The sequence below is a fragment of the Daphnia carinata genome, chromosome 1 (assembly GCF_022539665.2).
Source record: "Daphnia carinata strain CSIRO-1 chromosome 1, CSIRO_AGI_Dcar_HiC_V3, whole genome shotgun sequence".
NCBI lineage: Eukaryota > Metazoa > Arthropoda > Branchiopoda > Diplostraca > Daphniidae > Daphnia > Daphnia carinata.
In genome coordinates this window covers 448,081-460,785 of record NC_081331.1, presented here as the reverse complement: position 1 = coordinate 460,785, position 12,705 = coordinate 448,081, and the positions used below count along the sequence as shown (strand labels likewise).

The 12,705-nt window shown below is 38.9% G+C and overlaps 3 protein-coding genes and 1 long non-coding RNA gene across 5 annotated transcripts in view; 1 reads left to right on the top strand and 3 right to left on the bottom strand.

Moving 5' to 3' along the window:
• LOC130692270 (uncharacterized) overlaps positions 1-11,121 on the top strand; it is a 54,347-nt gene extending 43,226 nt beyond the window's left edge. The window contains exons 2-7 of one of the 2 annotated variants that reach the window (XM_057515352.2): positions 9,979-10,049; positions 10,112-10,269; positions 10,341-10,478; positions 10,541-10,630; positions 10,693-10,798; positions 10,864-11,121. In XM_057515352.2, the coding sequence (XP_057371335.1) occupies positions 9,980-10,049; positions 10,112-10,269; positions 10,341-10,478; positions 10,541-10,630; positions 10,693-10,798; positions 10,864-11,093 (792 nt within the window). In that variant the 5' untranslated portion in view covers position 9,979 and the 3' untranslated portion in view covers positions 11,094-11,121. Of the gene's footprint in view, positions 1-9,924; positions 10,050-10,111; positions 10,270-10,340; positions 10,479-10,540; positions 10,631-10,692; positions 10,799-10,863 lie in introns of those variants that run through there. The other variant, XM_059496713.1, reaches the window with a different exon arrangement.
• The window catches only part of LOC130692251 (uncharacterized), a 45,804-nt gene that overhangs the window by 30,108 nt on the left and 2,991 nt on the right, over positions 1-12,705 (bottom strand). The window lies entirely within an intron of this gene.
• On the bottom strand, positions 7,324-8,083 carry LOC130692278 (uncharacterized). The gene is made up of 2 exons (XM_057515360.2): positions 8,008-8,083; positions 7,324-7,927 (listed from the first exon to the last, which is right to left on the bottom strand). Exons 1-2 carry the CDS (start codon positions 8,042-8,044, stop codon positions 7,338-7,340), a joined length of 627 nt encoding a protein of 208 aa, XP_057371343.1. The 5' UTR covers positions 8,045-8,083; the 3' UTR covers positions 7,324-7,337.
• On the bottom strand, positions 8,604-9,081 carry LOC130692292 (uncharacterized). The gene is made up of 2 exons (XR_009001370.1): positions 8,942-9,081; positions 8,604-8,871 (listed from the first exon to the last, which is right to left on the bottom strand). It is a non-coding gene; the product is annotated as an uncharacterized LOC130692292 (long non-coding RNA).

Here is a 12,705-nt window from a genome sequence, read left to right as displayed (position 1 = left end):
TTTCCAAATCTTTGGAGGACCATAGCGACGCCATCTAGCGGCGATCCTAACAACTACTAGGAAACACACTGAGCCTTACCATTAGGCAAAGGCTTTACGTAATAAAGCTGATCTAATAACAAGTGACTTGTACAACTAATACAACATGATTAGATAACTAAACCAATCCATTTTCCTAAATCCTTGTAAGAAAACGACATGATCAATGAAAATGTTATTAATGTTTCAATGCGCTGTCGTCCACAGCAGGATGTAAAGTGGCCTCCGGTCTCATACCATGACGCTGATGACGTCTTTGGGCCGCGGTTTGCGCTCGATTGATTATATAGAAACGAAAGCCAGATCGATAGTGCGGTTCGTTTCCCTTTTTGCGTGGAGCTTAGCAACCCTCAACTTACTCGTCCAACTCCGTCCGTTTTTTTAGAATTACATCGTTCTTTTCTTTCCATGTTGCGTGTGCGTGCATTCCTCGCCGTCCCGCCGAATGGGTTTCAATCGTGACTCTTTCTGTGCACGCGCTGTAACAAGAGCTGGCACGTTTCCCGCCGTACCACTGAAAACCCATTATTTGAATCTTTCCCTGTGTAATACTTCGATTCATCCCTTTGCTTGTGTGTGTGTGTGGCATCATTTGTTTCTTTCTTCTTCCCTCATGTTGCAATACTTGTCTCCCATTTTATTTTCGCTTTTTATCTAACCCTCTGACATCTCACTAGTGTATAACCTAATTCAGTTGTTCTGCGTATTGTACGGCAAGCCAGCCGTGCCCTATTGATCTGTCACTTGATATAATGTAGTGACATTCGACTGTATCCTATGGTTACGACGACATTAAGATAATTCCTTTTTCTCCGTTTTATCCTTGGTTTTCCTCTTGTAACGTTTCGTAACCTACGGGGAGTTATTTCCTCCTTTCAAGTTTCGAGTCAACTGCGAACTTCTCGAGAAATTTCCATGAAAACGATACAGAATTCGAAAATAGGCTCATCGAGGCCTACGCCATCTTACAATGTATTCAACTTGAATGTTGCACTACTCGGCCTATATCCTGATCTTCAGAAATCCTTTCTTTTTTCTCTAAATTACGTCACGAAGCGTGTAGAAATTGCAGCTATTTCTAGAATGGATTGTAGATATTATGAATAATAGGATCCCTAGAGTACGAAATGATGCACGGCTAAGGTGCACGTCGAAAAACAGTTTCCCTTTTCATTGGTTGTCATCTACATGAAATGGCAACTTTGAGTTCCCATTTTGAATTCCCACAGAAAGTCTTTTATACGTTATCGAAAAATGAAAAAAAAACTTACGTAAACAGACATGCAACTGTCTGTCAGATCTACGTGTATACGATTGCATCGCATTAACTAGTCGTCGCACGGCATCGTGCTTGATTGCTTTTCGTTCCCAACTGCAATGAGCTTATTTTAGTTCCTTGTATAGAGCCAATTGTTGTGCACAAACAAGCACGAAACAATTGCACATACAAAGTAATGCCTCTTCTTCATTCGTCTATACGTCTTAACGTTTCTTTTAAATATCTATGTAATCAGGTCAAGTCTTTTGACTCTCGTCTCTTTCATAATACAGGGTCTACAGGGTTCATGCATTCGTCCAAAGGGGCTTTCAACGGAAGTCGTTTGAATAGGTATACCCTAAACATACTGGTCCAATGAGTTTTGTTAATTCAATAAATTATGGCAAGGTTGGGCACTTTATTTAGGGGGCTTACAGCCTTAGTCATCAATCTTATCATGCAAGGCGCGCAACAACATACAACTCCTGGCTCTTTCATAATAAACTATCCGTAGGGGGCCATCAAATTTTGCTGCTATATCTTCCATCCACCAACTCGTAATGTCTCAGGGAATCTAGCGGGAGCTGCTCTAAACATGTTGGCTCTTTACACAGTCCTGTATAAGACTTCTGGCGAAAAACATTTATATCTAAATCATACAAGATGGATTTTGAGAGAGCAATTGAAAGCTGGGGCGAACGATTGCCCCGATTGGAAGGAGACGGGGCCACCGTCTATGGAGAGATACTAGATGTTAGCTGTGTGTGTATACTTCCGAGTGAAATCAATCCTTAAATTTGCTGTTCGGATTTATATCCTGGATAGTCGGGCACACGGTAGCCATGAAAGGAAAACGGTGTGGTATATATTTGAAGTTTCTTTTCCCCCCGGCCTCAAGTGCTGCGTCTCTCAAATGTCCTTTGCTCTGGCACTGCAAGCAAAGTTTTTCAGGAGATATGCCTTAAACTCTGTTGTAAGTTGATACTTTCTATTCCCACTCCCTCCTTCCGCTCCAACTAACTTTTCTATGGAGAGTCCTTATATTTCAGTCCAAGGCTCTCTTAAAAAACTTTGTCCGGCAAATAATTCTTAGCTATGGTTGTGCGCACAGAACGCGAAGCCGGGAAGCTTAGAGTCCATTTATTGAGTGGAAAAAAAAAATGAATACCAAACGATGGACACTCCAAAAAGGGAAAAGAAACTTAAATCAATTTAGTCCTTCCTATGTCCAGAGTGGTGTCATTTGGGCATTTTAAAAGAAATGGTTTCATGTTATGAATTACACATTGATTGACATTTATTCGTAATAGCAATGACGTAATATCAATCTTATGGTAGATGAAATTTTGTCTTGCTGTCAATGTTGATTAAGAGCGAAATCCTTGTTAGGCTGTGATAATAAACGAAATCGAAAAGGTTATGCAATTGAACGCCAACTGAATAAAGTAGTAGTCTAGCATATTAGAAAACATTTATATGAGGATCAAATCAATACAAAGTAACTTATGCCCGGCCATCAACAAGGGGCGTTAGAAACGCCCACGCCCTGCGTGTCATCCAGAAGTAGGTTTCTTAATTGTTTTCATTTCCTCCTTCCATTGATTGTATTCATTTCAAAACGTTTTTTTTTCTACGCTTAAAAAATTCACGATATGGTCTTGTTTTTAATTATTTTGATACGTCACCGTCAGCTGCACGTCAGATAATATAATGCTTCTGTCACGAACATTTGTAAAAAGCCACTCGCGGCACACGGCCAGGGCGTGCGCCATACACGGAAAATTTGCTTATGAAGGACACTCACGAAGCTCCTAGACTAAAAATTATCATTTGTAGCATGTCTAAAACGCTGTTAGACGTAGCTCTCATTAACGGCCATCACACACGTATACAACAAGAGAAAAAACATTTGTTTCATCCCCACATCGAAAATTTGCATACAGCCATTCCCATTAGCCACAACGAGATCTCGAAATAGAAATTTACCTGTTACATCCCACAATATGTTATTCATTCATTAACGCAGTTGGTTGCATTGGCAAATGTTTACGAACCACTTCAACCAGGTGCATTAGAACTTTATTGCCGTACCTGTGCGTTAAGAACCATAGGTATAGTATAATAACACGATGGGGCCCCGTCTAAACAAATTCATTTTTTTTTTTTTTGCTGAGTTTGTATTTGCAAAAAGACAACATTTTTTTGCAACGTGTCGTGCAGGATAAGTACATGTTCCCTCTTTAGGATAAAAGAAAATAGAAGTTAAATAAAAAAGAATAAAGGCGCAGCAGTTGATGAATAGTCGGGTCGATAAATCGACTGGGAAATCGATAGATTGGGTGCTGATGGTAGACAGTGACGAAAAAAAAAGGCACAACAAAACAAGAATGAAACAATAAAACGTGTCGGTTTTATAGTCGAAGGCAAAGAAAAAGAAAATTAAAGCAAGTTGAAGAACGGTCTGTGGGGGATTCATTACCTGTTCTTTTGTTTGTCATCAGCCAAACGGACAATGAGGAGGAATACATTTTTTTTTTGTCTGAAAAGTTAAGAAATCAAAGACGACAGCAACCACAAGAAAGGAAACGCTTATAACGTCTTACTACCTTAAAGGTGATACCAGCGTTGGATCATCTTTTATGTGCTCAGTTTAGTACACTATCGACTTCAAAAAGCTCATCCTCCGTATGAATTGTGGTGCCATTTGCTTTCGCATCTAAGAGACATTGATGCGAGCCACTTTTATGAAATGGATTCTTTTTGGCCCCTATACGAGTGTAGTTAACGTTAGGATGAAGTATAGACGTCTGTGTGTGTGTATTGGCCGCCATTAGGTGGGAGGCATCGGCCGGATCAATGGAACATCGGATCGAAACGTTCTTCGGCTCGATTCCAGGAAACTGTACAAGGGTCTTATCTAACCACGAATAGCCCGGCAATAACATTCATCATAAATCCTTCTAGATCATCGTCATCATATAAATAGCCTACTCAATGACGATCAAGTATTGTTTCTGATCGCATCCGTCCATTTTCTTTTGTCCGCCAGTCTCTCTCTCTCTCACAAGTTTTCTCTTAAATCCCCATTTTGCTTTTGAAATACGCGTTCGGTCTTTTTTTTTTGTACTCGTTAGACAATAAATAATTTCATTCAACTAAATGTGGTGGCATCCCAGGACCAAGCCAAATGTTAACATTGCTTCTGTTTGTTGTATGAGGCACAATCGTTGCGTCTCTTTACAAAAATGCTGACCTTTCTATTCAATGCCTTGGGTTTTTATAAATCGCAGCCATTTAATGTCGACGTTCGCTGAACGCTGTGCGTGACCAAACATGTACAAGTCTATTAGTTTCAGCTCACCTTATTCAAATCTAGTTATAGGCTGCGTGCCAAAGGCAATCAGAGCCCTTATATAGCCAGAGGTTAGATAACGTGTGCAATAACTGCACAGTTTACTATGAATAAACGAAAACATGCGCAAGATTGGCGTACCTGTGGTAACATCTATCGCAGCATCAACGCCCGCATGTCGTGTCAGGGATATCATTTGTTATAGCAGTGAAACACGCGATTTATTTCGCCATGGACGTTACACAGCACCAGGAGCCAAAGTTGTGGCGTCAACGGACAGCTGGTTCGAATAATCAAGTCTCATCGTAGATACACAGAGAGTTGTAACTAAAAATCGATAAATAACTGGTGTAGATTTATTGATAGCGCAACTCTTGTTTTAAAATCGGAAGGATACACAGAACGTATATAAGGTCAATTCTCAAAGAAGACAAAAGTATATGTGTTCTTATCGACTCGTAACTTGCAATGATGATGTGTTTTGATCTTCAAGGCTTTATCATTGCGAAGGTAAAACTTTATTTTTCAAATTTGCGCAATTTAAAAGTTTATTTACTTTCATGAGAGCATGTTTCAATTTTTGCCCATAGGATTGATCCTGTGCTTCAATATTTCAATGGGGACTTTATGTCAGCTTAAGTTTGTGAAAAATGGCATCTCTGTTTGAATTTTTTCTTTTTTTTATTGTAACACACCATGTCTTCTAAATTTCGTTGTTGTAAAACCCATTAAATCGAACGGCAAGTTTTTTATCCGATCAATCGATTGGACTCTTGCCAATCCTCGTGTAGTACATTCTATCGAGCACAGGGCCTATCGGAAAAGGCCTTTTCTTTTCTTTATTTATTCCATCTATATAGTTCCTGAAAATGTAAAGACTTGATCACCTCCTTCGATACAAAATCATGCGTGAACGAACTGAGCTCATCTTTAAACAATCGAACGACATTTTCATTTGTAAACACGTCTGTCACCACATCCTACTGAATTCCCACGTTCCTACCCATCCTCATTCGACAAACAACGTGTCGTGTCACCCGTCAAAATAGCAATACAGCCAATACAATCTGACGAACTGTCACTGATGCAATCATGAATTTTAATATAGCCTCAATAAGGTCTGCTGTTGATCCGGAACACGAAATCTTTCGATTATTATCCGAGACATGTCTGGACAAACAGTTCACCTTTAATTATGTACAAGCTGGTAGGGAGTGAGGCAAACTGAAGAGTCTAAAAAACGAGCATGAAGGAAAACATGATTATATGATACAAGATCTACCGCAAATCTTCGTTTGCCTCATCAGCTGTTACACACGGGAGTCTTAAATCTAAAATATTTAATGTTAGGATGTTTACACATCACGTTCCCATTAGTGACGCTGATGACGGACAAATCAGGTAGAAAAAAAAAGCGCTCACCAGTTGGCAGAATAAGGTTTATTCGTTTGTTATTTGGCATGGCCAACTTCCTTTTAGGGTAAATAACGCGTGAAGAAGGCGCACTAAAAGATTGAGCTATCGCCAACAGCAAGACATTTTTTGTTGTTCTTACTTGTCCCGGATTTCCAGCCTAGTTAAGCCAGTCTACCTGATGGCTCGTCTATGCATCATTTCGTTATTGCACCAAGTTCTTGAAACAGCGAGTGCGTCAGGGACACGATTCGCAATCACGTTGCACCACCCTTAAACTTGTAATAGCTTCTTGCATACACTTCCCTATTGATATGTGTTATCGAAGAACTTATCAACTTTGAATTGCTTTTTTATTTTTCTCGTGTCAACGGGGTCTGTTGTGAAAGTTTTGCAGTCCTTTCTTTTGCATAACGGCAAGTTTGAAGCGAGAAATTGCTGTTTGCTTTTGGGTATGGTTTTGGAACGTCTCTCTGGGTGGCACAGAGTGTATATAGGAAACTTTACTTCCTTAACACTTATTCCAGTTCGGAAAGAAATCAAACACTTAATAATTTATTATTTCTTTTATTTTGTTGAAACATAGATTATCCAGGAAGAAGGAGAAATTTGGAAATCAATGGTTCTTGAATCGGAAGGTTAGAATAGAGAACCGTTGAAAACCTTAAACACCCGGAGCAATAGATCCAAATGAATTAGAAGGAAGTTCCTAGTTACATTTCTTCTTTTTCCTTAGGTGCAAACAGATTTTTTAATATCCCCTTCCTCCTATTTTCTTTTTTCTTATACTTCCGTATTTAAAAATAGCAGTTAAATCAAAAGAGAAAATGCAGAAAAAGGAGTTCAATCGAGGTACTGAACGACCTCACTTTGTTCCAATGCAATCAACAAAAACAAAAATGATTTTTCCTTTGTTAAAGCCGAAAACAATGTCTTTTTGAAAGGTTGCTCAGTACAGAGTCAATACACGTTTAACCATTTGTTTCGGTAACACTAGTAGTTAAAAAAAAAAAATGAGTCAAACGGTATCTTACAGCGCTGCGGGGTCTTTTTTTACGGTAGGTCTAGTTTCACGTTACCGCAAAGTCGTAAATAAAAAACATGTAGAGACTCGTCAGTAGAACATTTGAGAGAACTTTTCCATCTACTAAAATCGAATTTTTGAACCGGTCCACAAATTTCTTGATTCAATTCGCTTTGCAATGAATTTGGGTTGTGTATTTTTTCTTTTATGTATAAAATAGATATAGGATTGGTGGCATATAAATAATAAAACTATTGATGTTTAGGACGATGGTTGTGGAAGTTGACCAGGATTCTGATTGTTGCCAACAATTTTTTGCTGGGCGGAGTTACGGGACGTTGACGGAGCAGCTGCGTCGAATCGTAACAATCGTCGGGGTCTTCCAGCGTTTGACACGGAAGTCTCGACAGTTCCAGCGCTTCCAGATAGGAATCTTGCTCGTAGATTGGCATCCTGTACAACGATGCCGTCGGCATTGATTTTCTGTACACGTGATTGATGTCGTTCGGTATCACACGAGTGGCTATTAAAGATGAGTGCCTCGACTGGGCTTTGTTTCCCACCACTTCCGGCTCGTCCCACTCGTCAAAAACATGCCCACTTTCGTCAATGAGTTGACCTGAATGGTGTCGCCCTGACGGATGATTAGGCTTTGTTGATCTGTCAACGTCTTGGGCAACAGCCGCACCGACAAACCCATTTGGACGGATGCCCTGCTCGCTCAGATTGACGTATTGCAATTGCGGATTGGAAACAGAAAGCCGCCCACTTAACTTTGACGTGATCGCTTGCAACGGCCGTTTCCAACGATTTCTTACTTGACAGTCTACCGTTTGCAAAACTGTGTATTGAAAATGTGATTGTTTGAGTTTCAGAATGTGTTTTTCTTTTTAGGGTATGTAAAAATTAAAAACAACTTACCGAGGACGAACAAAACAAAAGCACTTGGAAATTTCATTTTGTGAAGGAGAGAATTGCAAGGTCCTTCCTCTCTTCCTATTCGTTGTATACTGATCACTTTGAAAAAGAAAACGTGTGCAACGAGGATAGAGGGGAAAAGCAGTTTGTGTATCCACACATGTGACGTAACCTAGTTTTCCGTTTAGCTATATGGTACATCTTTTCTCTTTCTGGCCAGCAATTTGGTCACCGATGAAGTAACACATGTCTCTATACTAAACATAACTGTATATCTACACAGGAATGAAGTATACGAGTCTTGATTATGGCCCCGGCAGAAACACTTTTTCAAGTAGGAAATGTCCTGTCGTTTGGAAGATGTTCAAGACCTCCCGATGATTCTTTGCATATAGCAGAAAATGCGATTTCATTTTTTTTCCGTTATGTTTTTTGTTTTTGGGTTTTTTTTCAAATAGCAGTTGTATGTCGAGAAAATTGAATTGCCTTTAGCTATGAAAAATACATTCAGGCGGTTTGAGCTATCAAAACCTCTTTTTGTTTCCACTTTTTAAATATAAGAGAAAAACATTTGATTTTGGGACAATGAAAATCAATAATGCTTTTAAAACGATATTTATTGTTAGGTGAAATAATTAAATGACAATTGATAAAGAAAAATGCATCGAAGATGCGCTTTACGAAATACTGGGTTGTTTAATTTGAGGCTTTGGACTGGTCCAGAAAATTCTGCGTGAGACGGGCTGGACGAGGACCTGGAGGACGTGGTTGAGGACGTAAGCCACCAGTTGGTGATCCAGTAGGCGGAAGTGGACCTCCAGTTGAAAGAGGAAATTCAGTCGGTGGCGGAGGTGGCATTTGGAAAGCCTTTCAAAATTCAAACAGAAATTTAATAAAAAAAAAAAAAAACGAAATGAAACGGAATAAAAATTATTACCGCCATTGAAACGGTGACCATGGCAGCCAAGGCGAAGAAAAGAAATTTCATTTTCTCGTATGGATTGTTGCGTGTTAATCGACTAGAGATACAATGTCCAATTTAAACAGCGAGAAAGAGTGTACGCCCTTATATACACGTCTGAATTCTTTCTGCCGCTTCGTGGGCAAACACATCCACAGACACAATCCAGATGCAACGCAGACTCCTCATCAGCTGAGTATGACGCACAATACGACAGACAATACGATCGTGCGTTGTTATGTAGCGCATTTTCGAGTCGCAAGAGCTGCTATGATTTATTGTTTGGCGTGAATGTTTATGTTGTCTGTTCGGAAACAACCGCAGAACACCGTTAAAAAAATAATAGACAACATTTAAAAAAATATTTTTACAAGCATCTGCGTCTGGTTTTGGTGCTGGGCATGGCCGTTTTAACTGCTGACTCACCTGTACGTGTTTTTGTCGCTTCGAAATTGGAACACGGGATATATTGACACCTGATATAGTCTCAGGTGGTGGCAAACAAACGAGGCTTTCCACGTGAACCAGGAGTTTGTGAGCTATTATATAAAACATACAACTGTCATTGTTTTTAATAAGCGCGATAAAGAGAGAAGATTGACATTATGTCTCATCATTTTGCTTTTGGCAATTTCATTTGTTTTAATTTTTACGTGTGACAAACATCTGACTAGTTCAATGAAATGAACTGCCTCTTCTTCCTACATCGAATTGACGAAATAACAACTTATATAATTGTGTTTGAGCAGAGCTTACGTAAAGATATTGTTCACGTCCTTTTCCATCACTTCTAATCTGCAGGATGTTTTGAACAGGAAATGAATATATAGCTTTGTTACGCACACACATTCTGAGGGGTCGTGCACGTTGACGAACAACGTGACTGACAACATGATAAATATTAATAGATATATTCTTCACATTTTTTTTATTGTCTCTATATAAAGACAAAACTTCCTGGGAACAAACGGTCAATCGCATCATTTTAATTATTCGGTTACAAGTGAAGAAATAATGGATCAACGATTTGCCTTTTTATTTCTCTTGTGTTCCATCATCGGCCATGTCGTCTCGTTCCGTGCTGGTATAACTTATATCATTCTTCTTTTTAAACAGTTTTTCATGCAATGTTTTAAATGGACGTAGGAGCTTGTGGGGGCGAAATGTTTGTAGAAAAATCAGCGGTCGTTGATGCACCAACTGACGTCGATTGCGTCTGGAAAATTGAAACCGAACCCGATCGCATTTTGGCCCTGAGCGCAGTCAACATCGGAAGCTTCGAACAAGTCCAAGATTATATCACTGTACTTAAATGTTTTGAAAAAAAAATAATTTGTTTTATTCTGATGATTGATGGCCTTTTTTTAACCGTCAGATTCACGATGGACTTGGCTCAGCATCTCCAATCATTTATGCCAAGGAAGAAGAGACGGTCGTTTACACAACTCAATCATCAGTTGAGATTCGGTTCAAGAAAATGCCAACGACTCAAATTCAATTGAAAATCCAAAAGGTAGAAAATTAAGATCTTGATGTGCATCTTAAATTTATTCAATAATTTTAAATTGTAAAAAGGCCGTCATTTGTCCTGCCGATTTGGGATTGGAAACTAACTGCACTCGACTCGTTGATGATGTTTCGTGCCATTGCGCTTCCTACACCAAGGTCAGTTATACTTTAATAACAGTTTAGTCCAATGTTACGAGATTTATATTTCAATTCAACAGAGGAATCAAACTGATCAAAAAGCTTTTTGCGAAGACAACGGTATGTTGTTAGTGTCTATCGAGACTCCCGAAGAAGACAAGGCCATTTCCGATACGTGGGGCTTAGGTAAATGGAACAAATCATTATAGCCTTTATCATTAATTAAAAAAATTAAATTAAATTCAAAATAGGAAGCGATTTTTGGACGAGTTGTATCAAGACATTTGGACGATGGGTTTGGGAAGCCACCAATACGAATCTCTATCCGGGTTATGTCAATTGGTATCCTATTGCAGAGCCATTTTGCAACGATCAATACGACAAAAATTACACGTGCATGTTAATCGGTTACAACGGTCTGCATTGGGCCAGTTACCATTGCGATGGTGTTTGGGGTGCCGTCTGTGAACTTAATCCTTAATTGTTTTTATCGCGTTGATTTACGTAACAAACGAACAAAGTCCGTTTAATACACGTGTCGTTATACAAAGAAGCATAATCAATGTTCCACTTTTCGAAAGCTAAATTTTGAAAAGCACAAAGGTACAAGTTGTTGGTGATCCTTGTGACTGCGTTGCACACATCTTCGAAGCCTAACACGCAGGGCATTGGGAACAGCAATCATGTATTGACTTCCTTGCGTTGCATTTTCAATTTATTTATAGCTCAACTGATAAATGATTAAGTGTTGTGGCATGTCAGTGAACCAGTCACGGGTTTTTTTATGGTTTCTTGAATCAATACCAGAGATTTCATTTTATTGATCAAAAAATAGTCACGCGTGTATCACAAAGGGAAGGAGGTTAAGTAGACACCGCAAGCGAGTTCGTTCAATCATGCTTGAACAATCGTGATTGCTTTAACTTTGCGGTTTGCTTATTTTTAGCAAACTCGAGGAAGTCCTTACTTGCTCCATACCAATAAACAGTTGGCTGTGTTGGGTGTTGAAATTGGGATGCCATAAAAAAAAACAATTTGGTGTTTTATATGCATTTAATCACTGCCAAATCATCGCCAAAGGGCCAATCCAAAAATGGCAACAAGAAAAATTCCACTTGCACAAGTAGGAAAACGTGTAATATTTTGCAATGTGTACATCATTAAATATTAAATGCATCATTCGATAGCTATATAATAGATTGTTGTGAAAATTGTTTTTTGAATTAGAGAGTTAGTAGGAATGTAGACTTTTTTGTTTAACTCTTTCTTTATTATTTTGCTTTTAAATAGAGACCTTGAGCGCTTTGCTAACGTGAAGAGGGTGCAATGGGATGGGTCAGCAAATTGTAGATCCTATTCAAATTTTTTTTTTTTCAATCGGTCCATTTGGGTTTTCTTACTGTTCGTTTTCAATTGTTCCAAGGTCGTTAGCACTAGGGGAAGGGGCGGATAAAAAATCCATGATGGCCGCTTCATTTTCTCGAACATTGTTGCTGACCCAGCCCGCCTGTTTCTAAACGCTATTGTTTAGACTGCGCCAAAAATGACACTTGTACCCAGCCTCTTTTTAAATTTCTCCTCATTAATGCAGACGTTTTCTTATGTTTTATTTATTTTATTTTTTAAAAAAGGAACATAAACGTTTGATCTTTTTAAAACGTATTCCAAAGCTATGTGTTTTGGCGAAGACGCCACGCTTTACGTATTTCATTTTGTCAAAGCGACTGCGGCAATCTCGTTACGTGACTTTGCATAAGAACGGTAACGCGTCTGGAGCAAAGTCCCACAAATTAATATCGTGCACTTCCATACGTGCAGGCCGGATGTAAATTTCGAGAAAAAAAATACAAAGACATTTGTGTGTGTGTGTGTATAGGCGGCCTAGAATGCACATAGCAAACGGGACAAACCTCAAAACAAAATACTCTTTCGCGGGGTGTGCTGTTCTGGTGACTAATCAAAATATATTTACAGCATTATATCGACACAGTGCAACGGAAAGGGCTAAATAATCAAATTCCACAATAACTAAAGAAAGAAAAAAAACATTTGAATATTTATAGACTCTTTTTTTCGTTTGTCAACAAGCATCA

Bases quoted from the DNA above. Each gene is read 5' to 3' on its own strand.
- LOC130692278 (XM_057515360.2), bottom strand. From the start codon at position 8,044: ATGAAATTTCCAAGTGCTTTTGTTTTGTTCGTCCTCG. The intron at 7,928-8,007 runs GTAAGTTGTTTT...TTCAATACACAG, and splicing joins TTTTGTTTTGTTCGTCCTCG to TTTTGCAAACGGTAGACTGT.